The sequence below is a fragment of the Talpa occidentalis genome, unplaced genomic scaffold (genome assembly GCF_014898055.3).
Source record: "Talpa occidentalis isolate TD23 unplaced genomic scaffold, MPIMG_talOcc4v2.1 talOcc4.4, whole genome shotgun sequence".
In the NCBI taxonomy this organism is placed as follows: domain Eukaryota; kingdom Metazoa; phylum Chordata; class Mammalia; order Eulipotyphla; family Talpidae; genus Talpa; species Talpa occidentalis.
Window position 1 is genome coordinate 108,996,082 of NW_023604295.1, and position 26,869 is coordinate 109,022,950.

General features: G+C 32.7%; 1 protein-coding gene across 4 annotated transcripts in view; it reads left to right on the plus strand.

The window, feature by feature from the left end:
- Positions 1 to 25,969, plus strand: part of WRN (WRN RecQ like helicase) — an 87,335-nt gene extending 61,366 nt beyond the window's left edge. For 2 of the 4 annotated variants that reach the window (XM_037526014.2, XM_054700843.1), the window contains exons 23-32: positions 4,106 to 4,247; positions 10,979 to 11,149; positions 11,226 to 11,323; positions 11,838 to 11,913; positions 12,673 to 12,740; positions 16,127 to 16,202; positions 16,398 to 16,510; positions 18,384 to 18,498; positions 23,316 to 23,447; positions 25,747 to 25,967. In XM_037526014.2, coding sequence (XP_037381911.1) covers positions 4,106 to 4,247; positions 10,979 to 11,149; positions 11,226 to 11,323; positions 11,838 to 11,913; positions 12,673 to 12,740; positions 16,127 to 16,202; positions 16,398 to 16,510; positions 18,384 to 18,498; positions 23,316 to 23,447; positions 25,747 to 25,941 — 1,186 coding nt within the window. In that variant the 3' untranslated portion in view covers positions 25,942 to 25,967. Of the gene's footprint in view, positions 1 to 4,105; positions 4,248 to 10,978; positions 11,150 to 11,225; positions 11,324 to 11,837; positions 11,914 to 12,672; positions 12,741 to 16,126; positions 16,203 to 16,397; positions 16,511 to 18,383; positions 18,499 to 23,315; positions 23,448 to 25,746 lie in introns of all 4 variants that reach the window. The other 2 variants (XM_054700845.1, XM_054700844.1) reach the window with 2 other exon arrangements.
- Positions 25,970 to 26,869: the final 900 nt, after the last annotated feature.

Sequence of the window (26,869 nt, forward strand, 5' to 3'; positions counted from 1 at the left end):
TCAACTGGCCGGATCTAGTTGACTTTTATAGAACACTGTGCGACAGCATCATGCAGGTTTCTGTCAGTTCCATCTTCAGCTAGTTGCAGATAGAACCTTAATAGCATAAACCATATTCTAAGTCATAAAACAAACCTTAACAGATTGAGAAGAATTTTATTCATATAGAAGATATTTTCTAACTCCTATGGAATTAAACTATAAATCAACAACATGAAGATAACAGAAAGCTCTCCAAACACATAGAAATTAAATAACATACTACTAAATAATCCTGAGTCAAAGAGGAAGTTTCAAGGTAAATCAGAAAAGGTTTGGAACTGACTGAAAATGAAAAAATGAAAATGTTAAATGAATAGGATGCTGCTAAAAATACTGAGAGAGAAATTTAAAACATTAAAACTTATAACAGAAGAAAGATTTCAAGACATGTTAGGTTTCCACCATAAGAAACAAGTAAATTAGGACCTCCCCGGTGGCGCAGTGATTGAGTGCTGGGCTGCAAAGCTGCCCGCAGCCTCTGCAGCGCCGGTTCCATCCCCAGCTGCCAGCGAGGGTCCCACATGGCGCGCAGACCTCTCCAGCCGCCGGCTTTTCCTCTCAGCAGTGTACCTCATCAGTCTGCCTGTTCTGCTCCCCGCTCTGGCTCTGGTGAATTCTCTCACCCTCCTGCGCTTCTGACTGTACCCAGTGCTTGTATAAATAAATAAATAAATCTTTAAAAAAGAAAAAAGTAAATTAGAGCAAAGTAAACTAAAAAGAAGCAGAAGGAAAACAATAATAAAGATAGGAGCATGAATCAATGAAATAGAAGATAGAAAAACCAAATGATATCAATAGCAAGTTCTACCAAATATTTAAAAGAAGTAACACCATTCTATAATATGATTCCACTTATATAATATTTCTTCAGATACAGGAATATACTGTAGTGATGAAAAAAGATTTGCCTCTGTAGGAGGGGGCAACAAGGGTACAGATTAATGGCACATGGAGTTTTTTGTTTTTTTTTTTTCATTTCTTAGTATTTTATTTTAAATTGATTTCCTTAGATCATTGCTAATGTTTGGCAGTATTTGATTTCTCCCCTCAGGTATAGTCTCCACAGTTCTTCTACCACCACAGCACCTATAATCCATCATCACAGTCCTTTGTGCTTTTACCACTAAATGTATTTGGTGGTGATGGATATGTTGTGTGTCCTGATTGTGGTTAAATGAAGCTATGCATATGGTTTTGTGTGTGTTAAAATATGTAGAACTTCATACACACCCATAGTCAATTTAATTATATTAATTGAAATAAAATAAAAACATTATACCATATTGTGTTAGCTGTATTCCTTGATGTGGTTGCTATATTAACAAAAGAAATATTTTTAGGAATAGAATGTTCTCTATGCAGTGGTAAATTGATTGTTCACCAGGGAGGCAGAATTGTCCTATATGCACCTTAAAATAAAAACATCTTACAAATGTATAAAACAAAAACTGACAGAATTGGAAAAAGTCACAAAATCACCATAAAAATGTGAGAGTTTGATATAATTTTTAGTAATAAGTAAGTTAAGCTACCAATTAGTTATAGAAAATATATAAATTCCATTTATATATTTGCTCTAGAAGTTTTTTAGTCTTGTCTCGTCTAATCTAATCTAGTCATTCTTCAGTAAGCAATAGAAAATTTGTTCAGTATAGTAACAAACCTGATTTATCTGACTCATAGTATACAGAACCCTGTACCAGGCAATTAGTGCACTGTGTCTCAAATATTTTTGCTTCATGACACACATAGCAAATGATAATGCTTGCAAAACATACTAGGGTAATTGAGTTCAGTTTCTGTCCAGAATCCTAAGGTCTAAAGTGACTAACCTTTTAGCACATCTATAATCCATTTGCAACACACTGGCTGGGAAACACTGAGTTAGAGACTACACTTCTCAAACATACACAGGTAGGATTTTTATAAAAATTGTCTGTATATTAGAGCAGGAGTTGGCAAACTGGAGCCTCTGAACCTATCTACTTGCCCTTTGTTTTTTTGAAAATAGAGTTTTCTTGGAATACAAACATGTCCATTTGTTTATGTTCTATCTGTGGCTATTTTTGCAGAGATTAAATTGGGTTGTCCTTGGTCCACAAAACCTAAATGATTTGCTCTTTGGCCCTTTACAAAAAGTATTCTGTGGGTCTCCCTGGTGGCACAAAGGGCTAAGCACAGCACTATGAAGCTATCTGCAGCTTCTGCAGCACGAGTTCGATCCTGGGCCATCCAGGGAGATAACCACATGGCACAGCAGACCTCTCCTGACACACCCGCTGCGCTGCCTCCCTCAGCAGTGTATTTTAGCCAGTCTGCCTTTTCTGTTCCCCACTCTGTCTCTAGTGAATCCTCCCACCCCCAGCATCTCTGGCCTGTACCCCAGTTCTTGTATGCATACATAAATAAATCTTTAAAAAAAAATAAAAAGTATTCTGCTCCTGTACTGTTTTGCATCTCAAAAGTTTTCAGTGAATTGGTATCATATGCACTACATCTTCTTACCAGAATGCAATTAAGTTAGAAGTATATAAGAGGATAGACCAAAAAAAAAAATCTCATTTCTTTGGAAATTAAAAATAACACTTTTTTTATTTTATATATTTTTTACATCATTTTTCATTTTTGCACAATGTATGCATTTTCATCATGGTTATAGTCCCCATACAATCCAATCCCCTTGTTTTCATCCTATTCCCTCCTCCCCCCTCCTGTATTGTATCTCTGGTTTATAGTTGCTTGTTGATTTTAATTTTTACTTTATTATAATTAGTCTTTTTCCTGGTCCCTTATTTAGGTTTTCTAAATTCCTTCTATGAGCGAGACCATCCGGTATTTTTCTTTTTCTTTCTGGCTTATTTCGCTGAGCATGACCCCTCCCAGCTCCATCCATGTTGCTGCAAATTGCATGAGTTTATCTTTTTTGACTGCTGAGTAAATTTCCATTGTGTATATGTACCGCATCTTCTTGATCCAGTCATCTGTTTTTGGGCATTTGGGTTGTTTCCATAGCTTAGCTATTGTAAATAGTGCTCCTATAAACACAGGGATGCAGGTACCCTTTTGAATTAATGTTTCTGTGTCCTTTGGGTAAATACCCAGCAGTGGGATTGCTAGATCATATGGCAGCTCCATCTTTGGCAGGTTGAGGAATCTCCACACAGCTTTCCATTGTTTGGACCAGTTTGCACTCCCACCAGCAGTGCAGGAGAGTTCCTTTTACTCCACATCCTTGCCAACATTTGTCGTTGCTAGTTTTGATCCAGCAATCCCACTCCTGGGTATTTACCCGAAGGACACAGAAACATTAATTCAAAAGGGTCCTTGCATCCCTGTATTTATAGGATTCTCACTGGTATAAGATGGTATCTCATTGTAGTTTTGATTTGCATGTCTCTGATTACAAGTGATGTTGAACAAAAAATAACACTTTAAAATAACTCATTAATCAAATAAAAAATCAAACTGGAAATTAAAACATTTTTAAAACTTAGTCATAATTACAGTAATGTACATTAAAACTTGTAGGGTGATGGTGGTACTTTGAGGGAATTTGATAACTTTATAAAAGAAAATTAATGAGCTAAGTATCCTACAGAAGTTAGCAAAGGAGAATAAACCTAAACACAGCACCCCCCCCAAAAAAAAAAAAAAACCTAAGCAATTTATTGCATAGGAGATTTGGTTTTTTTAAGTAAAATATGATTTTTACAACAACCTTTTTCTTCCACTAAAAGCTAATAAAAGATCACTTTGAACTGTAATTTACTTCCGCTTGTTTGAACTTTTTCCTTTCTATGAGCCAAGGCACCTCTTGGACCATAAATTCTAGGGCAGTAGTATTGAGACCTATCAGCATAACATATCTGCGATGTATTATAGTTTATATTTCATATTTTAGATGCTTCACAGTTATTGGCTGTAATGAACTTTATTTGTAGCTTCTAAAACAGTTGGAACATTTGAGGTATTTTGTTACTTAACTAATTGTTACACTAAGTTTTTCTTTCTAAGGTTGCATGTCTTGGCTAAACTTTCTTAACACATTGTTATTTTTATTTAGATTGGATCATTGCATTTTAGTTGATGATTCAGAAGATATACTACAGGACTTCGGTCCACAAGCTTTCCAGCTATTATCTGCTGTGAACATCTTAGGAGAAAAGTTTGGAATTGGGCTTCCAATTTTATTTCTCCTAGGATCTGTGAGTATATCTGAATCACCTTCATAATTCTTTTATTCTTACAGCTTTTATTTGGAGGTTTCCTCTACTACAGATGTAATAATGACTTTAAGTGAGTTACTAGAAATCCAGAGAGCCAGATTTAGTTCTGGTTAAGCAGTATTTTCATTAGTTTTGATAAAATGTGTGTTACATGAATTGTTATTTTCATTAGTTTTGATAAAATGTGTGTGTGTTACATGAACTGCTATTTTCATGTTCTAAGCTGATCAGCTCTGCATCCCAATCTAGAAGCACTGAATTAGTTTGTTACATTGCTGCTGAGTAATCCCTAAACTGGTCTTTCCTAGGACAATTAAGAAAAGTTAACTTTCATTTTGTCAAGGGACTGGTAGGACAAATTTGTTTTTTGGTGCCCTGCAAAGTGGTGAATTCTTTGAGCAAGTGATTAATTTCAGTGATTATTTATAAACATCTTAATTCAGAAACAACATTTGCACTATTTTTCCTTCCTTCTATTCTGTTTCTTATAAGAAGTATTAAATTTCTGAGAAATTTTTTTCCTTTGCTTTATTAATGAATAGTCAATTTAACTGCATTTTTTTTAAGTGACTAATGTGTCTGCTTTATGCAAATAAAAATATGACTAAGTCATGACTTTAAAGTCAGAGAGCTTTTTCTGTAGTGATTTTTTCCTGAATGTGATTTTATTCCTGATTTACAAGTCTAAAAAGCAAAGCTGATCATTATATGTTGATATTAGTTGTATACATAAAGAGTGGAGGATAGACTTCTGGGCACATATGTGCATATACTAAAAATATACTTTAAAGTAGTAATTAAAATTCCTACTTTATGTGTACGATTTTTAAAATAATTAAGGTAAGCATTTGTTAAATACTTGAATATTTCATGCATATATTTATTTCTTGAGTATTGTTTAGAAAGGGAGATAATAGTTTTGAAATTTTTTTGAAGTATTTTTTATGAATTTTTTTGAAATATTTGGATGAAATACATTGAAAGCTTGTTAACTTTTTAGGTATTGATGTTTATAGAATTGAAGAGTTCAGTTTTTTTTTAACAAAACAAGATTTATTAGAAATATAATAGAAATGTTGCCCAAACACTTGGTTTTAGCTGTTATGACTGCTACTATATTTTTTTATAAAAAATTTAAATTGCAAAGGGTAGATTAAGTATAATTCAGATATATGAAAATTTCTATCTGTGATCTTCAAAACCTGTGTATCTCAGTTGAATATATAATTTATAAAAATATTCTTGTTTTAATTTGGTATTATCCAGCAGTATCCAATATCAACAAATAAGTTTAAGTGGGCTCCTAGACAAACTTGAACTGGTCACAAGAGGGATCAGATTTCACTTATTATTTGAAAACCATGTCAGATCGCTTATACTGACAGTCTCTTCAGGGAGTCCTCAAATTAAGAAGTTTATTTGTGAAATTTTATACTACCCTTGCTAGGTAAAGGTGAAAACTTTTTAAAAAGTATCACTTAACAAAAATTTGTAGACATTAACTGCAGTGAATATGATGCAAGTTTCCTCCCTCCCCCTTTTACGGTGATCTTGGTATCTACTGGGATATTGCTTTAAAAATTATAGTTGTAATTCTTTTGGGAATGTAGTAAATCATCCACCTTGACTAATTTAGGAAAAATTAAAATCTTTGTGAATAAGACGATAAGTATTTTAAACGGAGAACTCTTCAAATTTATTTAAAGAGATAATATTTGTATATATGTAACATTTTCAGCAGACATGATTCTCTTTTCTTATGCAGGATTTTTTTATTAGCATAAATAATTACACAGCCAATCCAGGTGATTGTGACTGCAGTTCACAATTTTGTTTTTAAAGTTACAAGTTTAGTTAGACATTAAACAGGAATGTTGCCTGAGGAACTTTGTTTTAGCTGTTCACATAAAGATGTTTTAAGACACTATATGAACAGGTGATACTCTGCAATAAATTAGAAACAGAACAGTCATTAATTTGCATAGTCAGGAGACTAAGTGAAACTTCTTTCCTGATCACTAAAGTTCTAAACCTTATCACAACTGTATAATTAGATAAGTGATAAAAGATGGTTTGACAATAGGCAGCCACTGCTCTAGAAATGATTTCCTTAAACCCTGAGGTGCCAGTTTGGTCTTTCTTGGTCTGTAGGAAGTGGCATGGGAAAGAGGCAAAAGAAAAAAAAAATAAAGTGTAAACAGAAGCTATGGGTTTATTTTGTATTTTAAGAACATAGGGCTTTAAAATGTCTCAGGTTAAAGTTTATGACTTTTTTTTACTGTTTATTAAACATTTGTTTTTGTGTTAGAGACTACTCATTTTGTGGGAAATCCAAAGCTGAATTAAATTAGACTTCACATCTAGTATGGAAGTGTTCAAGTTAAAGTTAACTTGGGAAGAAAGCGTTAGGAGACCTGTGAGAGATATAAAGTATTATTTCAGTTCTGAAGAGAGTGCTCTTAATACTGGGAAATTAGACAAGTCTTTGTGAAAATATCACTGGAACTTTCTATTTTGTGGGCAGTATTGTACATTTGGCATTCAGGGATACAGGGGGGAAGAAGGGTGGAGGAGAATGAGCCATCCCAACAGAAAGAATTACCACATAAAGCAATTGTGATTTTTAAAGTTAGGTGATTGCAGAAAGGACAAGTTTGTTTTACTTTAACAGATAGTGGTGCAAAGATTTAGCTGTTATCAGAAAGTGATGCTTTGGGTCATGTAGTCTGGCCAGTCAGCTCTCTATTCTGACACTTACCCTTTGAGTATTAGGTATCCACAACCTTTGATAGGTCAGTTTGGTATCCCTTACTTTTTCAACTTGATTTTTAAAGGCAAAGAATGAGGGGATAATTTCTCTTTTTGAGACTCTTACAGCAAAAAGACTGTTTAACACTACCACTTTTTTTTAACAAATAATACTGAGTCCCAGAAAATTAATTGAGCAAGTAGCTTTCCTGACCTCTAGTCTAGTGCCTTTACCATTTATTGTGCTTTTCATATGCAGTTTTAAATCTGCATTTTTAGGCTGAGTCATCTAGAGATACTGGAATGAAGATTTGTGATTGGTTACGTGGTTAACTGGATTTTTAGGTGAAAAGGGAATATGATTTCTTCAAAACGTGAATGTTCTGTATCAAGGAACCAGAGTTATTTCATTCATTGCATGCTGACTGCCATGGAAACAAGACAGTATAAATTTATTCATATAGTACACAGTATTCACAATGATTATTGATTTTGGGGGAAGGGACAGTTATTCCCTCCTGATTAAAAAAAAATCTCATTATTTCATAATGGTAAATATGTTCATTTACTTCAGGTTTTTTTTTCTGTTTATGAAATGAAAGCCTAGTGGAATAGTTTTTAATGTCCAGATTTGTAATAAGTACTAGCTACACAATGTAATACATTTGGTGTTATTAATTTGCAAGCAGTAGAATCTCCTCTTATCAAGGTATGCCCTTGTATATGTAGAATCCATTTTTAGTGTTCCAGTGAAAATTGACTGGATAGCAAGTCATTTTGCTTTTACATTAAGAAATTCAGGTTGATTTAAAGAATCAACTGTTAATTAATAAAAGAGAGTTAATATTTTCGAGGCAGACTCTCGCCTGGTTACTCAAACTTCACAAGATCCCCAAGAGATAGGAACTATTTTTGTACTTAGATGGCAACTGAGGAAATAGAAATACAGATAAATTAAGAAACTTTTCCAAAATCAAGAATCTAATAAGTAGCAGTGCTGTGACTTGAATCCAGGTAGTCTAGTCACACTCACTAAATCTCTCTCTCTCTCTCTCTCTCTCTCTCTCTCTCTCTCTATATATATATATATATATATGTAGTTTATATATTGGTGTCTGTGTATATGTGTGTGCATGTACAGTACTAAAGATTAGAGTTTCTAGTCTGGAGGCTTGTGTTCTAGTCCTAACTTTAGAACTAGGCTACCAATTAATGTTTTTGAATCTTTGATTATTTGATAGCAATAGGACTAAAAAAAAAGTCTGAATAGTCAAATGCTCCATTGTTTGTTCTAGCTGTGAAATTCGATGATGTTTGATTTTAAACATTCTCTTCAAATCAACCCAAAACCAATAGGGATTATTCACAAGGGAAAAGGTGACATGTTATTTTCTGGTTTTGTCAGTCTTTTTCTAGTAAAATTTTTGTAACTAAATCATCATGATACAAAAGCTCATTACTTAGCTGTTTTAATAAAAATAATTTTATTTTTATCTTTACAATTTTGTTTTTATTTTAAGGTTTAATAGGACATACATTACAGATTCTGCTAACTACGGGGACCCTATGCTTTATACCTAGTAGCTGGACTGAGAATTTATCCTACTTTAATATAATTTCAGCCTAAATTCCTTTGTGTAAGGAATCAGCCTCACATAGGCTATTTCACTTGTATTCATATCCTTAACACTCCAAAAGTAACAAACTTGTAACCATACATTCTTGTAAGTTGAATAAAACCAATACCATTTTCAATAGAAAGTATCACAGTGCCTGAGTTATGTTTGCTGGGACTCACCCATTTTTTTTTTTAAATTTTGATCCCTGGATTTTTATATGCATTGATAAACTTTCATAAAATATAGATAGAATGTAAAAATGTTGAATTAGAGGCTGTGCCTGTTTCTAAAATTTCAGATTTTATTTTATATAGAAAATTACAGGGGCTCCCTGGTGGCGCAAGGGGTTAAAGCACTGCACTATGAAGTAATCCACAGCCTCTGCAGCACTGAGTTCCATCCCGGGCTGCCCAGGAAGCAACCCACATGGCACAGTAGGACCTCCTGACTCACCGGCTGCTCCCCTCAGCAGTGTGCTTTGGTCAATCTGCCTGTTCTGTTTCCGACTCTGTCTCTGGTGAATCCTCTCACCCCTGCATCTTTGGCCTGTACACCAGCTCTTGTATGCATAAATAAATAAATCTTTAAAAAAATAATAAGAAAAAGAAACTTACAGAGTATAGTCACCTTAACATACTGAAGAAATGAATGTTTCTGAAATAATGAATATAAAATTGTATGCATAAATAAATAAATCTTTAAAAAAAATAAGAAAAAGAAACTTACAGAGTATAGTCACCTTAACATACTGAAGAAATGAATGTTTCTGAAATAATGAATATAACCTAAAATAGAACATTTGCATTGTAAACCTCATAATCACTCTAAATAGGAAGGCATTTATTACTGGATTTTAAATGGCTTTCTAGTATTGTTTATAAGATTATATTGCAAAATAGTCTCCCATGCGAGTTACTGCCTCTTTGATCAAGAAGCTATTTAAGAATTTGGGAAGCTGCCACAATAGCACCTGGCCTCAAACTGCACTGAATAGGAACTATAGCAATCAGGAAGGTTCTACTGTTTTCTCTGGTAACCATCTTGCACCTGATATAAACTCTATCAACAAAATGGATGCTACTTGATAATTTGAAAGCCAGTAGTTGTTTGCTGGGCTCTTTGCTAACACTTTATCTTGTAAAATGCAAACACCTCTACAGCTTCCCTACTTGTTAAAATAGTAGAAAAATACACCCTTTTCTTCACTGCCTGCTTTTAGATGTCATGTGAAAATATATCTGATTTGTGGACCTTAAATCACATGGAAATTAAATCACACCTGCTTTTTCCTGGTATTTCTGTGTGAGCATCTAAATCGGAAGTGACCCAGTAAACTTTGCAGTGCGTCATGAGTAAAAGCAACCATACAGATGGTGACTGAGTTGTTGACCTGCACTCATTGATTTCTAGCTCTTCAGTCACACTGCATTTTAAAATCCATACTTCTTCTTTTGACCTGTAGATTTTGTTTTTCTTTCTTTTTTCTTTTTTTAAAGATTTATTTATTTATACAAGAATTGGAGTACAGGCCAGATGCACGGGAGGGTGAGAGGATTCACCAGAGACAGAGTGGGGAACAGATCAGGCAGACTGATGAAATACACTGTTGAGGGGAGCAGCGGGCAAGACAGGAGAGGTCTGCCGTGCCATGTGGGACACTCGCCGGCCTGCTGGGATCCAACCAGCGCTGCAGAGGCTGCAGAACAGCTTCATAGTGCTAAGCTCAACCACCTGCTCCACCAGGGGAGGCCCTTGACCTGTAGATTTTGGTCACTACTTTTAAACAATAATATAAATATGTTACTAAAAGGTCAAAATATCTATGGTTAAATAGTCCAAATATATTCAACCTATACATTGGGAGGTGCACATGAACTACATGAACTTTTATTTAAACACAAAATATTGATTTATATATTTATGTATGATAGGTTTAAAATTTTGTAGGTTTTTAAAACTGGAATTTAATATTAAGTCTGAAGAATCAATAGAAGGTTTGTGTTTTACTTAAGCTGATCAGTTAAACCGTAGCATTTAAAATTTTATCTTTTTAAATAAAGTTTTATTGATTTTTCCATGCCTTTACAATGCTATGTAAGTTTCAGGAGTAGTATAGCCTCAGGAATATACCCCAATATGTGTATATACCTCAGTGCATCTCCCACCAAAGTTTAGTGCATTCACACTGTCAAATTGACTCCCTCTGCCCATTCCTCCCATTTCCCTTAGCCCTCCTAGTAACTGCTACATTTTTCTGAGTCCCAGAGTTATTTTTGTTGTGTTTTGTTAGTTTGTTTTGTTTAAATAATGATTTTTACATGTTGATTTTATTTCCAATTTGAGAATTCCCAGCGTCTTCAAAATAAATATCGCTGTCACAATTTGTTTGGCTCTGGCAAGGATCATACAAAGAGTTGGTGGACAGCTCTTTCCCATCAACTGCTGACTGAGGGTTTCTTGGTAGAAGTTTCTGGATGCAACAGATTTTCAAGGATTTACAAAATTACAAAAAAGGTAAACAATGTATAAGTCTACCTGTTTGGTTTCATTTTTCTTACTATACTTTAAGAGCTTTTTCTTGTGTTAATAGGGTAGAAATTGGCTTGATAAAGCCAAATCAGAATCTCCTCAGGAACTTCTTCTTCAGGCTAATGAAGAATTATGTCCAAGGAAGTTTCTTCCATCAAGGTTCATTTTTTTTTTTTTTAAACTTCTGGGTTTTTTGTTGTTTAAGTGACTCAAATTATAACAGTTTATAGGTATCAGGTAAAATGAGTAAAGATACTGTTTTTGAGTACCTCTGTTAGTCAGTTTGGGGACAAAGAGAGAAAGGTAAATCATAGAATACTTTCTTGGTTGATAGAAAGTAAGTGAGTATAGTGTTTGAAAAGCTGTTTTTCTATTGATTAAAAAAGCAGCATTGAGATGAATGTTGAAGAAACCATATACCACAATTTCTTCTGTGCAATATGGAAAGGAATGTTCTTATTGCCTACCACTAATATCTTTCTGTATGCGTTGCTGATCATTTATCATTTACTTCAAACAAACCTTCCAGAGATTTCTCTAAAAAATAAAAAAATCAAGAGTTCTAAAAGAATAGATTAATCTCATCTGCCTTTCTTAGAGTCGATATGTGATATTTGTGAATTAGATACTTGCATTTTAACATTAGTGATAACTTAATTTTATTAATTTTCAGTTCTAAAACTGTATCCCCAGGAATTCAACAGCATTCCTCTATTCAAGTATCAGTTAAATTAACTGCAGAGGATAAGGTATGTTTTCATCAAAGAGTATCAATAGTTTGTATTTATTTCATTCTTTATTGATACAATTACTCTTAAAGTTTTATATTTTCATTTCTTTCCAGTTAAAGAGGTGAATGCTATATACAACCAAAAACAAAATTTGGAAAGAAAGCTGATATGATCATAATAAAATATGTAATAATTGATTTATGAGGTTAATAGTATAGTTAGGAATATTTGAAGTAACTTATTTTAATTCTTTTAAACATATATTTGTAAATATTTGGCTTAGATTTTTTATACTGTGATCCTTATAGTTGATAGTTGATTCTTAAATATTCTCATTGAAGTTCTATATGCATATACACACACATTTTTCTTGCATTTTTTTGGATCTTTAATAATTTTTACAGATTAAATACTTATATGCTATCATCAGCTAAAGGGTAATGGACAAGTTAAATTTTCTAGTGAACTTTTTTTGCTTTATGGAAGTATGCAGAGTGTTTAATTGAATCATTTTTGTGACTTTGATTTTCACTGTGTCTCAAAGCATTTTTCCTATTATGTATTCTCTATAGATTAGGGAGAAAAGGACATTGGTTGCATTGCTAATAGTCTTTATAGCCTAGAAGTTGATGATTTATTTTCTGGTGATGTATTTGGTGACTTGGTTAGTCAGAGAAAAATTGTCATTGTGAGATTTTGTGTCTTACTTTCTTCATATTTGAAAAATTTTAAAAACATCTAACTTTTTGAAATGGATCTTTGTATGTTTAAAAACAGCCAGACTTGGAGAAGATGTATTCTTACAAAACACGTGATAAAATTTCTTCTGGCAGTCCTAAAAAAAGGTACAGAATTCACTCAAAATTTCCATTTTCTATACTTACTTTATCATCATGTTTTTTCTTTCCTCCCTGAAAAGAAAAGTCTGTGAGATGGTGGGCTATTTCATTGACAGAATGAGGTAAAGTTAAAACCTGAGCCTTCAGTATTATTAAAATAGTTCAGTATTATTAAAATGGTTTTAATCATTACTTTATTAGCTAACACTTTTGGGTGTTGTTTGCTAGGTTCTATGCTAAATGCTAAGCATTTTATATGTAATATCTCATTTAATTCTTACAGCAATCTATGAGTTACCATTATTTACATCCATCTTAACTCATCTGAAGGATAAAGAACTTAACTTGTTTAAGAGCATATATCTAACAGCAGAGCTGGTTTTCAAATCTTATTTGTATAACCCTAGCATCTACACACTTCATTTGTATTGAATATATATTCTCACTTCATTTGCAAAAATAAGACTATGGGAACATAAAATGGTACAGCTTGTAAAGAATAAAGGTATTGAATGCATCTTTTGTAATTAAGCTTAATTGACTTGCAAGTGACTTAATAAAGGCATGATGAATGTACAGAATTACAGAAGATCTGAAGATGGAGAATTTGAAAAACTTAGTGTCTATACACAAATTAAATAGACCATGTTTACGTCAAATCCAGTGAAAGTAAATTAATGTGCTATAAAACTGTTACTTTCTTATGGTTTCCTCACTTAAATAATACTATGAATATAACAAAAATGTTTACCATAGTGTCAGTCTCCTACACCAGTCTCTTTTTTGCTTGGCTCTGTGATATGTGATTACTGTTTTTTATGTAAACTCAAGGCTTAAGGAGTATGTAAAGCAATATATCCATTCAGTATTTTAAAACATTTCTTCATTTAAACATAATTTTATTGTTAAACTTTTATTTATGACTTTTACAGACTCTGAAATTTGAATTTCATAGAATTTTCATAAGCCACGAAATATTTTTAATTTTTTAACCGTTTAAAAATGCAAAACAACATTCTTAGCTTACAAACTCTACCAGAACAGATGGACTTGACCCAGGCCACACCCGAGTGCTGACCCTTGACTGATGACTCTCACTTTGGATGAATGGGTTGGACTGCAGGAGATTCTATTATAGAGACACAAATATGGAAGCTATTGCAGAAAACATTTGAGAATAATGGTAGTTAGACAAGGGAAGTGGCAGTGGGCTTGGAGAGAAATAGATTTCTAATAGATTCTATATTTAGGAGATGGAATTTTTAAGACTTGGTGATTGAAAAAATAAGTGGGTTAAGAAAATGTACTTGAAAATGTTTAGGATTCTGTCTTTGATTGGTGGATATGAGTGATGTCATTCCCTTCACTGGACAAACTATGAGGAAGAAAGGTTTGAAGGGTTATAAGGTTAAAATTGGGAGTAGACATAGTGAGTTTGAGATATCTGTGGATTTGACCAGAAATTAATACTCATATCGGGTTAGAAATGAGAGAGATACTTCATATCAATAGGTGTTATTATAAAAATGACTTGCATTTTCATTAAAATAATACACATACATTGTTTGAAAAGTCAGTTGTTGCTAAAAGCTTTGAACAAAACATGTTACTTCACTTCCTTCCCAAACCCACTGTGTGCTGTTCTATAGTAGCAGTTACCCTCAGATTTTCCAACTGGTGTCTCTGGTATTTGCCTACATATCTCTAAGTGACATTCTTAAATTACTGTTTTTTTACTTAATAATTTTAGAAATTTTCTGCTTGTGTCCTGTCATGGTAGATTAAAGTTTATTTCCCATATCCCTGTCTCTTCCTTCCTTCCTTCAATCTTTGTTCTCTAACATAAATATGTCAAGTTTTCTTTGTGTTAGCAGGTAATAGAATATAAAAACAAATTATAATATACTTTAATATCATGCTCCTAAGCCAAATTGTGATTTATGACCACTACTACTTTAACTTCCCTTGATGTTAATAGTTGTCCATTTGTAGTTTTGATATTCTTTTTAGTGTCTCTATAGAAATTTTTCTTTCGTCTGATCTTTTTAATTTTTTCCTTGCTTGGTTTTTAGTCATTTTGTTGCTAACTTTGCTTTTCTCCCATTTTCAAGTTCTTTTTATTCATTAGGAAAGTTGACTTTATATTTCCTCTGATATAGTGAAATTTAAATTTTTATTAGCAAATTTTTAATTTTAAGAACTATTATTCTCTTTTTGTTTCTTTACTAATATACAACAATCCTTTCTTGTTTCATGGATATAGTATCTCTGCTTATCTCTTTTAATAATATTCAAACTTTCCATCTGTATATTTATAATAGCATTCACAGGCAAAAGCATTTTTTATTAAATGTTTTCCAAATATATTTCTACTTCAGAGGCATATTATCCAGATTTTTTGCCAGTATAGATAATATTTTCTCTGTGAAAAAATTTAAAATATTATTTTGCATATATTACATTGCTATAAAGATTTCCATAAATACTAAAATAAGTGAATATAATTATATAATTTAAAGTAAATTCATAACTGTCTTGAGATAGTACTAATTCTTTGAACTGGAGTGATCTTTAGGTTCAACTCTTACTTGTTTTAGTGATAGGACTTGATAATTGTGAAAGTGAAGTCTTACATTATGCTATAGATTTTGAATTCTTGCAGCAGAGAAATTTATAAATACTTCTTAAATATCAGACTTGTTATCCCCCTGCAGAAAAGCAGATACTTATTTTTATTTGGCATTTTTTACATCTGCTAGTTTATAAAATTTCATTTATATAACTTTTCCTATTTGTAATTAATTTATCAAGAAGAAATGCCTCTTGTAGAAAGTAGGTCTTTAATCTAATTTACAACCTAGCACCTTTTGTACAGTGTTGCTTGATAATTGGGTATTTTTAATTACTTTTTTGAGGCATCAAAAGCAAAATTGCTTCTCTTGGCTTGTTTTTGTTTGATTTTTGAAGAAAATTGTGAATAATTTGGTTAATCCCATCCTAATGCACCTCATGAACCAAGAATTAATAATATCACAGCAAGAATTATAGCTTATATCCCTCTTGGTTAAAAAAAATGTAATCTGCAGTACAGATAAAAGTGTGTTTTCTTTCAAAGCATTTGGTTAAGGAGGATGATGGGACAAATGCTGTTTTTAACTATGCCAATTTTGTGATGAATTCAAATTGTAGTTTTAAGTTTATCATTATGATGAATGTATTTGATACAAATGTTTAAAATCTAAGCTGTCAAAAAATTGCCTTACTGATATTGTAAGGAATAAATGTTCCTATTGACTTGGAAAGATAGTCTCATGGTGAGGGTGGGGGATGGAATAAAAGTGAACTAGGAGAAAGAAAAATTTTTATTATTTATTTTCTTTCCAATGTTTTAGTATCATGGTGCAATCATCAGGAAAATATTACAAGTTCTCAGAAACTGTTATCTCTGCTCAAGAACAGGAGACTCAGGTAAGTCTTTCAGTATGAGAGAATAATTACAATTGTATGCATGCTTAGAATTCTGTTGCCACTATTTTATAAATTGTTCTTTAGCTGAGAGTCTGAGCTAGAGTTATTTTCATTCTAAGGATATCTAAAACTCTAAAAATAACAGACTGCATTTTTCTAAGTGTATTTAAAAAAATTGTCTGTTTTTTTGTTCAGACTGTGTTGTATGGCAAATTGGTAGAAGCTAGGCAAAAACATGCCAATAAAATGGATGTTCCTCCAGCTATTCTGGCAACAAATAAGATATTGGTGGACATGGCAAAAATGAGGTAAACACTTCTTACTTGTTTTCTTCTAATACAACAGATTTGCAAAATAGATTAAATGATGATATAACTGTGGCTTCAGCAATCACATTTGTGAGATGCTTGCAAATCTTCCATGCTGCTTCCACTGATTTTTCTGTGGAACTTTAGTCCCTCTAATTTATATGAATGAAAAACCACCCATTTTCAGCAATCAAGTCCTGTATATTTGAAAATCTAACTCATTATTCACCAACCCTCCACACATGCATGTTATATGGGTACCAAAACTCTTCTTTCTGAATTCTATGTTTTTATTCCCAATTATATATGTTTAAAACCATCATTATTTTCACCTCTCTAACATATATTCCCATTTCCCCCTTTTTAAAGTAGTTTTTAGAAAAAACTGTTTTCATTTAAACCTTCCTTGAGTGTCTGCCTGTGCCTTCCTCCCTCTGGTTCCCATTATCTTAACTTCCTTAGCTTACCATTCAAGACTCTTCATTTATTAGCTTAAACCTAATTTTCACTCTAATTTGCAGAATTTTGAATGATTTATCTTACATAGATTGTTTAATGTGTTAAAGACCCCTTTTCAACTTCCATATACTGAATGACAATGTTGCTTCTGCTTTGTAGTTTCCTCGATTCCCTGAAACTGTTAGGAAATTCTTCAATATTTAGTTTTACTACTGTTTTATCCATGAATCTTCCATGTTCTCATCAGCAAAGTAATTCTCTCTGGAATTCATAAAAGACTTTTAAGTGAAATTCTAAGATGGCACTTACCCAAGGTTCTGTTTATTGTTATTAGAAGTATACATGTGATGTGTCTTCTAGATTTTAACTCTGAATAAAAATACTTTGTTCCTTACCTTTTTGTGTAATCAATAAATATTTTAGAATAAATTATTTCCAAAGAATAATTGGTAGTTATATTTGTCTTTTGTTTCCTTTTAAAGGATTATTTCTATCACTAAATTTTTTCAAAAGATTTTACTTTAGTCCAGAGTATTCTAATGATATTAATTGAGCTTATATCCTTTTTTAAAAAAGATTTATTTTTATTTATTTATACATGCAAGAACTGGCGTGTAGGCCAGAGGTGCAGGGAGTGAGAGGATTCACCAGAGACAGAGTAGGAAGCAGAACAGGCAGAACCACTGAAATACACTGCTGAGGGGAACAGTGGGTGACGTAGGAGAGGTCTGCTGCACTATGTGGGTTAGCTCCCTGGCAAGGGATTGAATTCATGTGCAGTGGTTGGCGATAGCTTTATAGCCCTGAGACTTTAATCCCTGTGCCACCAGGGAGGCCCTGAGTTTATATGTTCAAATAAATGTTTTGTTAACAACATAAATATTTTAAGATGACACTTTAATATTATAAGAAGATACTTAAAATAAAAGGATATTCAACTGGCAATTTTTTAGAAAGAAGACACCATACAATCTCCTAGGTAATAGACGGAATAAGAAATAGTGAGTAAAAAGCCTAAAGTAATTAGGTTTACTATTACAGGTAAGTATTTTATAAATGAATAAGACTCAGCTTTTTACTTCTCTGCAGAGCCTCATAGTTTTCTTTTCCTATTAATAATAATATCAGTGATGAAGTAGGACATTAGGTGTTAGTCTCTTTATGATACTGATCTGCTTCCTAGTTAGTACTATGTTTTGTGTGCTGATGGTGGTAGGTGGGTTTTTATTCATATAACTAAAACAGCACATTTTAAATGGTGGAAAGTAAAGAAAGATTATAAAACAGGATTTTGTATTATATATTGATTTTGGTTGTTGGAACAGTATATATTTATTGAGCATCATTATGAAGCTGAATACAGCCAAATATGTGCAGGAGTGATAATGCTCCAATGGTTTCTTGACTTCCTTAGACCCACTACGGTAGAAAATGTGAAAAGGATTGATGGTGTTTCTGAAGGCAAAGCTACTATGTTGGCCCCTCTGTTGGAAGTCATCAAATGTTTCTGTCAAATGAATAGTATTCAGGTAAAGTATTATGGTTTGCAGAAGCTCTGAGACACACATTTTTTTGACAATTTTAAAAACGCTCTTTGAAAACAATATTTGTCTTATTTTATTTCTGTTATTGGACACTTTGAAAATGAATTCAGGGCCTCCCTGGTAGTGTAGGGGTTAAGTCTCAGCACTATCACCACTATGGCCTGAGTTCAATCCCCTCCCAGGGAGCTAACCCACATGGCACAGTAGACCTCTCCTGTCTCATCCGCTGCTCCCTACTCTGTCTCTAGTGTGTTTCAGTACATCTGCCTGTTCTGCTCCCCACTCTGTCTCTGGTGAATCCTTTCACACTCCCCCCTCTGGTGTACACCCCATTTCTATGCAAAAAAAGAAATTCAGGTTGTTTTTCAGTAATTCAGCTATAAAAACAAATTAATTACCTCATTTTTATGATACTGAAGTAGTTGTCCATGCTGGTCATATCTTTATAATTTGTCAGGAATTTTAAAATTTGAATAAATACTGTTTTTTAGCTTGATAAATTCTTTTACTTTCAAATGTACATAGAAACTAAAGTTGCAGTTATCCCTGCTATCTAATGTTAATTATTTTTCTATTTTTCTTAATGTTTGTCGTAATCCCTAAGAACCTTAATCTTCCATGTCTTTTGATATTAAGTAGATTTCATGTTTTTTTTGGAGTTAGTAACGTTTTCTTTTTATCTTTTTATTACTTCTTGCTTGACCACTAAATGACCATTTCCATAAGGGTTTATTTCTTTAAAAGCCACAGATAGATTCTACTGTTCTGTGTATGTCAGCACCGAAAGGGAGGCGATGTGAGTTGGTGGGAAGGCTGCTGGATTTGGGGTCACTCAGGGAATCAGGATTTTAATTCTGTAATACTTTACCCATAGCATCTGAAGATGTTCTTTCATTTCTTTAGGTCACATTTCCTCACCTACACAATGGAAATGATACTCCCTTTCCCCATATGGAGGAAACAACAGATAAATTGATAAAAGATATGGGATGTGTATAAAAAGTTGGAGAAAGAGTTAAAAAATAGGCAATACATTATTAAGCCTGACTATGTTTATTAGTAGGAAACGTTTCCACTTTTCGTATATAGCATTTCCCTCTTTTGACATAGAATATCTTTAGCAAATAAAATTTTTCTTTTCATACTCTAATACAAGACAGCATGTGAATATTCTTTATATTTCATTTTGGATATTTTGAAAATGAAATTAACATCTTAGCAATTCAATAAAGAATACCATACTCACTAGTGATAATTAAATAAGTTTTCCTCTCTTTGGCCATTTGAAGGAAATATCTTCTTTCATGAATTAGTGGCGTTATTTTTTTTTTAAAGATTTATTTATGCATACAAGAACTGGGGTACAGGCCAGAGGTGCAGCAGGTGAGAGGATTTGCCAGAGAGAATGGGGAGCAGAACAGGTGGAGCGACAGAAATACACTGCTGAGGGGAATAGCGGGCAAGGCAGGAGAGGTCTGCTGGGCCAAGTGGTTTGCTCTTTGGCCAGGGATTGAACTCATGTCGCAGTGGCTGGCGATAGCTTGAGTGCTGTCTTTAATCCCTGCACCACCAGGGAGGCCCCGAATTTGTGATATTATTTAATAATGAGGGAATTAGTCTCTCAGTCCCTATTCCAGAGATGAATAGAAGTAGGACAGTAGGTAAATGCTCCAAAGGATTGGTACAAAACTTTTTGAACTTTCTGAATAGGAAAAATGACTTTTAATTTCTGTGGTTAGGAATTTTGCTTACACTGATATGCATATTGAAACCATTTATTAAAGACATAAATTAATAATATCAAATGTTTATTAAGCTAATTTTAATAATCACTTTCATTAAGCTTTTAGTATATCTACTTAAAATTTTGAAGTAAAATTAAATACTGTCATAATACAAATCAAAAGCAAATACAATTTGTCATAATACATTTTGTCATAATACAAATCAAATGTGAGGGTATGGGTATTAAACCTATTAAAATGACTAGGAGAATTATGTTAAAATCATTTTATAGACATATGTTTTATGAATATTATGGTGCTTTAAAAATGTCCACCCTTCTCCAAAGATTAATTCATATTTGCCAACTATTTAGAAAAGCCTAAAAAAGAGATAAACTACTTTTTTTACTGCACATCAAAAGTAGATTAAAACAGCATACTGTAATCATAATAAAACAAGTAACAGCCTAATTAAAAACAGTTAAAAAAAGAGCCAATTCCTGGATGAGTAATATTGGCAATTTTTTGATAAGGTTATTTACTATTATGGTCTATGATATTATATATAAATATAGGAGGAAATATATATCTATATTTTTCTTGGTCAAGCACTTCTGTTTCCATATCCTGTCATTTGGGGATTTTATTTTATTATTTATTTATTTTTAATTTTTAAAGATTTATTTATACAACAACTGGGGTACAGGCCAGATGTGCGGGAGGGTGAGGAGGATTCACTAGAGACAAAGCAGGGAACAGAACAGGCAGACTGACTGAAACACACTGCTGAGGGGAACAGCGGGCGAGACAGGAGAGGTCTGCCGTGCCATGTGGGCATCTCCGCGGCCGGCGGGTGTCAAACCGGCACTGCAGAGGCTGTGGACAACTTCACAGTGCAGCACTCAACCCCCTGCGCCACCACGAAGACCCCATTTGGGGATTTTAAATTGTATTCACTGTTGAGAGATAAAAATAAATGTCTGTGTTTGACTTTTTCCATGTTATATATATGATTCCTTATTATAAATTTGAGTGATCTGACTCAAGGCAAAATTGTATTTTCTAAACCTTTTTTGATTTTAGTTTGTATGTGAAAGAATATTACTTTATGTCAACACAAAAAAAGATAATTCTACTCAAATATAGCAGTTGGAATTTGGTGTTCTGAGCATATAATATGCCTAAATAAAACAGAGCCAGGTGTATGAGTTTCTAGTCCTATTTTTAAGGCTTGAGAATGGTATGTACTGCAGTTTTTAAAAAACATGCATGAAGACCAAATATGTATTTTCTGGGAATGCCAGCTGGCTACTCACATTGTAGCATCTGTTATGGTCTAAGCTAGGGTTTCAGGCTTCAGCCTTAGAATCTTAAAGTCCAGTGTATCTTGTCATCACAGAGTAGTGTGTTTTGGAGAGTAGATTTGCATTATCCTTCTCTATGAACTTAGTTTTTATGTATGTGTGTGTGTATATGTAAATATAAGAGTATATATGGGAATGCAAATTCATTAATTTATAGTGAGAAATACAACTAAGTTTTACTTGATCCAACCAACGTATTCTCTTCTGTGGAAGAATTATATGGGAAGCTTACTTACCTGAAAGTTTAGCAAATCGTGTATATAACAAGAGAAATTTTGATAGCTTCTAAAGTAATCTCTTCGCAACAAAGACAGATTGAGGCATTTTCATCCACTGCTTACCAAGGGAACTGCACTACTAAAACCTAACTAGCCAGAATGTCTTCTCATCTGGGTATTACTTGGGTAGGCTTTGCCTGCTTTTGCCCTTCTACCTTTTCTATTTAGATGTTTCTGCTAATTGATCGTTTTCTGTTCACATAATCTTTTGTACATATATGACTTGATCAGATTTTTGCTTATTAGAATCACATTCTAACCCTTCCTTGAAATTATTACTTAGATTACTTTGCTGCATATTTTGCATGTTTTTAAACCTTTTAGTCATACTTCATATGATTTTGCCCCATAAATCCTGAAATCTTCATGGATTTGCTGATGTAATTCACAGTAGTCATATTTCCAACATCTTGGCATTGGAGTATGCCATTGTTGCATTCAAGTATAGACTATACTGTAGTCCTGGGATTTTGATTTTTGGCATTCCTAGATTTAAGCCCATACCTGACAGTATTAGGGCTTACAAACACTCATTTTCATTTAATAACAACTATCCTTCCTTCAAAAATCTGGATGTTCATAGAAATAACCTGGAGACCCTTGGTCTTGTGGCATGGTATGATTTCTTTGTTTGACCAAGCAGTTGTTGTCCCAGGAAATCTTCAAACTAATCTACAAATTCACTTTTTGTTTAGAGTAGGAATGGACTAGCATGGGTTATAATAAACCAAGTTCCATTGGATTAAGTCTTTTAATTTGGTATTGATTTTTATGTTTTAGAAATTAAAGGCATTTTGCAGGGAAACTGTTCATATATGTGAATCATATATCATAATTCTATCATAACTATCAATGTTCTTTACCTTTCAGGCTTTAGAAAAACTCCAGTATTTCTTTATTATTCTTATTTTTCAATCCTACCCCCTCTTTATTTTAAACAACTTTGGAGGAACCATAGTTAAGAGTTTGTATACTACTTTTAAGTTTAGAGCCACAGTTTCTATGTATCTGTTTTTAACTTTATGTATATAGTCGTAATGTATTTCTTTACTATATATGCAAAATTTATAACTACAGTATCACACTTAATTAAGATTCTTTATGAATTCATTCAATATTCACTCCCAGGGAACTAGGAACTACTTTAGAAGTAGAGTGTACCTTAGAGTTTAATTTTAATTCTCTCTTACTGATTAAAGGGGAGACTAGGAATTTGTAGTTCTATGGCCGTGTTGCTATTATGAATATTTTATTAGTAACATTCCCTCTATCTATATTTGCCCTTTTATATCTATTAGGAAAAAAAAGGAGAATTTCTGACTGTTCTTAGAAATTATATTTGTATTTTTCCCCAATTCCTAAAGGTAATATTGATATTTGATCTATCATTATATTGATAATAGTAATCATCATTTGTTACATTGAAAATTTTGTAGACAGACGTCTTTTCAAGCACAGAACCTCAGGAAGGGCAAAAGAAAAGTCTGGTGGTGAATAATGAAGCCTGCTCACTTTCAGATTCTGCAGCCATCACATATTCTTTATTTGAAGGAAAGAAAATGTCTTTGGTAAGTATTACTTTCCATTTAGAGAGAATATTTAAATTGATCTAAACATGTTTTATCAGTTTCCAATATTACAGGTGTGTCTCAGGATAAAATTCTTCAAATCCTTTGATATTTTGTATTGTTTTATTTCATGTTTATTTTTACTACAGAATATTCTCTTTTTCTGCTGAGCTTACCTTTGCCAATTAAGTTGAAATAGTAAATAAAGTTTGACCATTGTGTATCACAGGTACTGATAAACATATTGACACCTTAGGGATATTACAGTTAACCATATTTTAAAGCTTTAAAAAAATGGAATTAATGGTTTAAAACTATTAGTATAAAAAAAATAAATAAGACTATTAGTATGTATATTGATAAGAAATAATCTTCAAGAGATATTACTAAGTAAAAAAAGGAAGATGCAGAGCAGTGTGAAAAACATGAATGTGTCTGTGTATATATGCATGCTTCTATATTCATACACCCTTGTTTATGTATATAAAAATGCATAGTGTCTCTGAATGTTCAAGAAGCTACACATAAGTTAAAAAAAAAACTTGCTTTTTACTTTACATTTGCTAGTGTTCTATTTTTTAAACCATACCTAATTCTCTTTAAAAAATATCTGTTATGATAAATGGTCACATTTAATGTGTTCATTGTCCTGGTATAAATCCTTAAGCTGTTGAAGATTTTTTAATGTATAAAATGGAGAGTATATCGTAATGGAATAGGAACAGAATGAGAGTTCCAGCTAAATTTAACTAATTTGAATTCCTATCCTTTGTAACATTAAATTGATTTGGAACAAGTTATTTGGTCCAGTGCCTACTTTTTTTAATCCTTGCGTCTCTATCTAGTAGGTTATTTAACACACTTTCAATTCTGGCTAAGGCCTATTATTAATAAAAATAGTCTATAACCTTTCTTAATCACTTAGTAGATATTCTAATTAGTCAAATTCCTTAATTAAAAATCCAAAAGCCATTTACAAGAAGGTTAATAATTCCATTTACTATTTTTGAAACAAATCACTTGTTAAATAGAAATTTCAAGTTAGTCTCTTATTTAAATGGTAGTTTACATATATGTGTTAAATATGCTTGTATATGTGTAATTTGACTATCTGTGTAGTGTTACTTCCTAGTTTTCTGATTAAAATGAATTCTGGTATAGCTATAATAGAAGATTTCATGCATGCTATTAGAGATGCATGGTTAAGGATATAAAGAGTAGTATAGCTTCATATTTGAAGATTTTGCTATCATTTGATTATATTTTATTTTGTAATATGGTGTTTTTATATGTACCTCCCAGGAGTCTGAGAGGATTTGCGAGTTAACCACAAATTAAACATACCTGCGGACCAATTAATCAGGAGCAATAATACAATTTAGTTTTAGGTAATTTGATGCCTGGTATCAAATAACTGATATTATGCACACATGGTACACAATGGTTAGTAGAAAAAGGGTAGATATTTAATGAAAGTAATTTACAACTTATCTTTGAAGAGTGAAAATACTGCTGTAAATATTCTATATTGTGCAAGTATCAAAATTCTTACAAATGCAATCCAAATTCATTCTTTCCAAGTGTATTAAAATAGAGAATAATGAAACAGAAGCTGAGTGACTAAACTGAGAGTTTAAAAAAATGCATTAAGTTACTTAATGCACATCTTAAGTGGATTTGAAGCTGCATTTGTGTAAAAAGCCACATAAATTTGTAACACTGTCGTAAATTTGACACAATTCATGTTAAGTTCTGTATTAGGAAAGTAGTGACAGCCCTTGTTGTGTTTTGTTATTTTATGACCAGACCCAATTGAAAACACCTCCTAAAATCTTCTCAGGAACTTTTTATAGAATGTACCTGGAGACTTGTATTATCCTCAAGCTATTTAAAATTTGTGTCTTGGAAATTCATGTAGCTAAAGTAATGTGTGTTTTTTCACATACATAGAATATTGAATTATACTCTTCTGTATTTTCAAAAGCTTGGTAGCCATTAGACTTATAGATGACTACACTGCTACCTAGCAGGTTTGAAAGTGAGTAACAACAGACAGACAAGGATTGATTTCTTATCTAAGCCTGGGTGATCTTGTTTTATTCATTATAATAAGTATAAGGAGTAGAACCTGTGAAATTTAATGTGGGTAGTTTTAAAGAAATAGTTAAAATTTTTAAGCGAAGATTTAGTTCATTGTTTATTTCTCAATGAATTTACTTCCTGAAGGTTTTGTACATTTTATTTCCAATGTAGTGGGAACTTGTAAAACTTACTGGCTATTTTGCTGTTGTTTCTCTAGAAGAATATAGCTGAGAATAGAATCCTGCCTCTCACAGAAGTTGGCATGCACTTATCCCAAGCGGTGAAAGCTGGCTACCCTGTTGATATGGAGCGAGCAGGCCTGACTCCAGAGGTTCAGAAGATTATTGCTGATGTTATCCGAAACCCTCCCATCAACTCAGGTGATAACCATGACCCTAGCCTGCACCCTTAATGACTTGAGTCGTTGAACCCAGATGAAGTAAACAAGCCATCCACTAATATTTTTCATTTTTAACATTAACTCTGTATGCTGCCATGAAAATCTTACTTTTTTATCTTTTTAGTTGTTTTAGAAACAGCAAAATCTGAGCCTGTGATAGTCTTGTTTTCCTTTTCATCTTCAGATTACAACTTCCACACCTCTCCTATTTAATGCACTTTATTCCCTAATATTTTTCTTATTGCATGAAAAAAAAACCTTTTCCCTTCATATTCATTCTCTGTACCTTACCAACTCCTAGTTTATCCCCAAATCTTTTTTATTCCTTGTCATTGATTTCACTTAAATATAGCCTTTTCTTTAATATATATAATGTATAAAATACATATTTTATATAAAACATATGTATATCATATGTGTGTGTATTTAAGGTAACTTTGGTTTACATTATTGTTTGTGTATTAGAAATATAAGGATCAAAAAAAAAAAAAGAAAGCATAAGGATCCCCTCTACAGTATTGTGAATGTACTATATACTATAGCTTGGCTATTGTAAATAGTGCTGCTAAGTAGCCTTTCTAATCAAGTCAGTGATGTCAGTCATTCTGATGATGAAGGGGTAGATCAAGTTCTCTAAACCCCCTTGAAGAAGGGTTTCCTTATGTTGCTTTGCGCCAGAACTTTGCTGAGCCCTTTGCTTGTTCTATAGAAGCTTTTTAATACAATTTGTTACCTACTTTTTACAAAGGTAAGGATGAGGTACATTAGGAAGTGCTGCTAATTTGTTTTTTAAGTCATGTAAAGCTCCCCTTGAGCTATGTGGGGAAGCGGGGGTCACGGTGGGGGAAATCTTGCGGTGATGCCATCTGCAGTTTTTTGAATCCACTGAATGCAGAATTAGAGGACAGAATAATATCCACACATAAATGAACCCGCACAG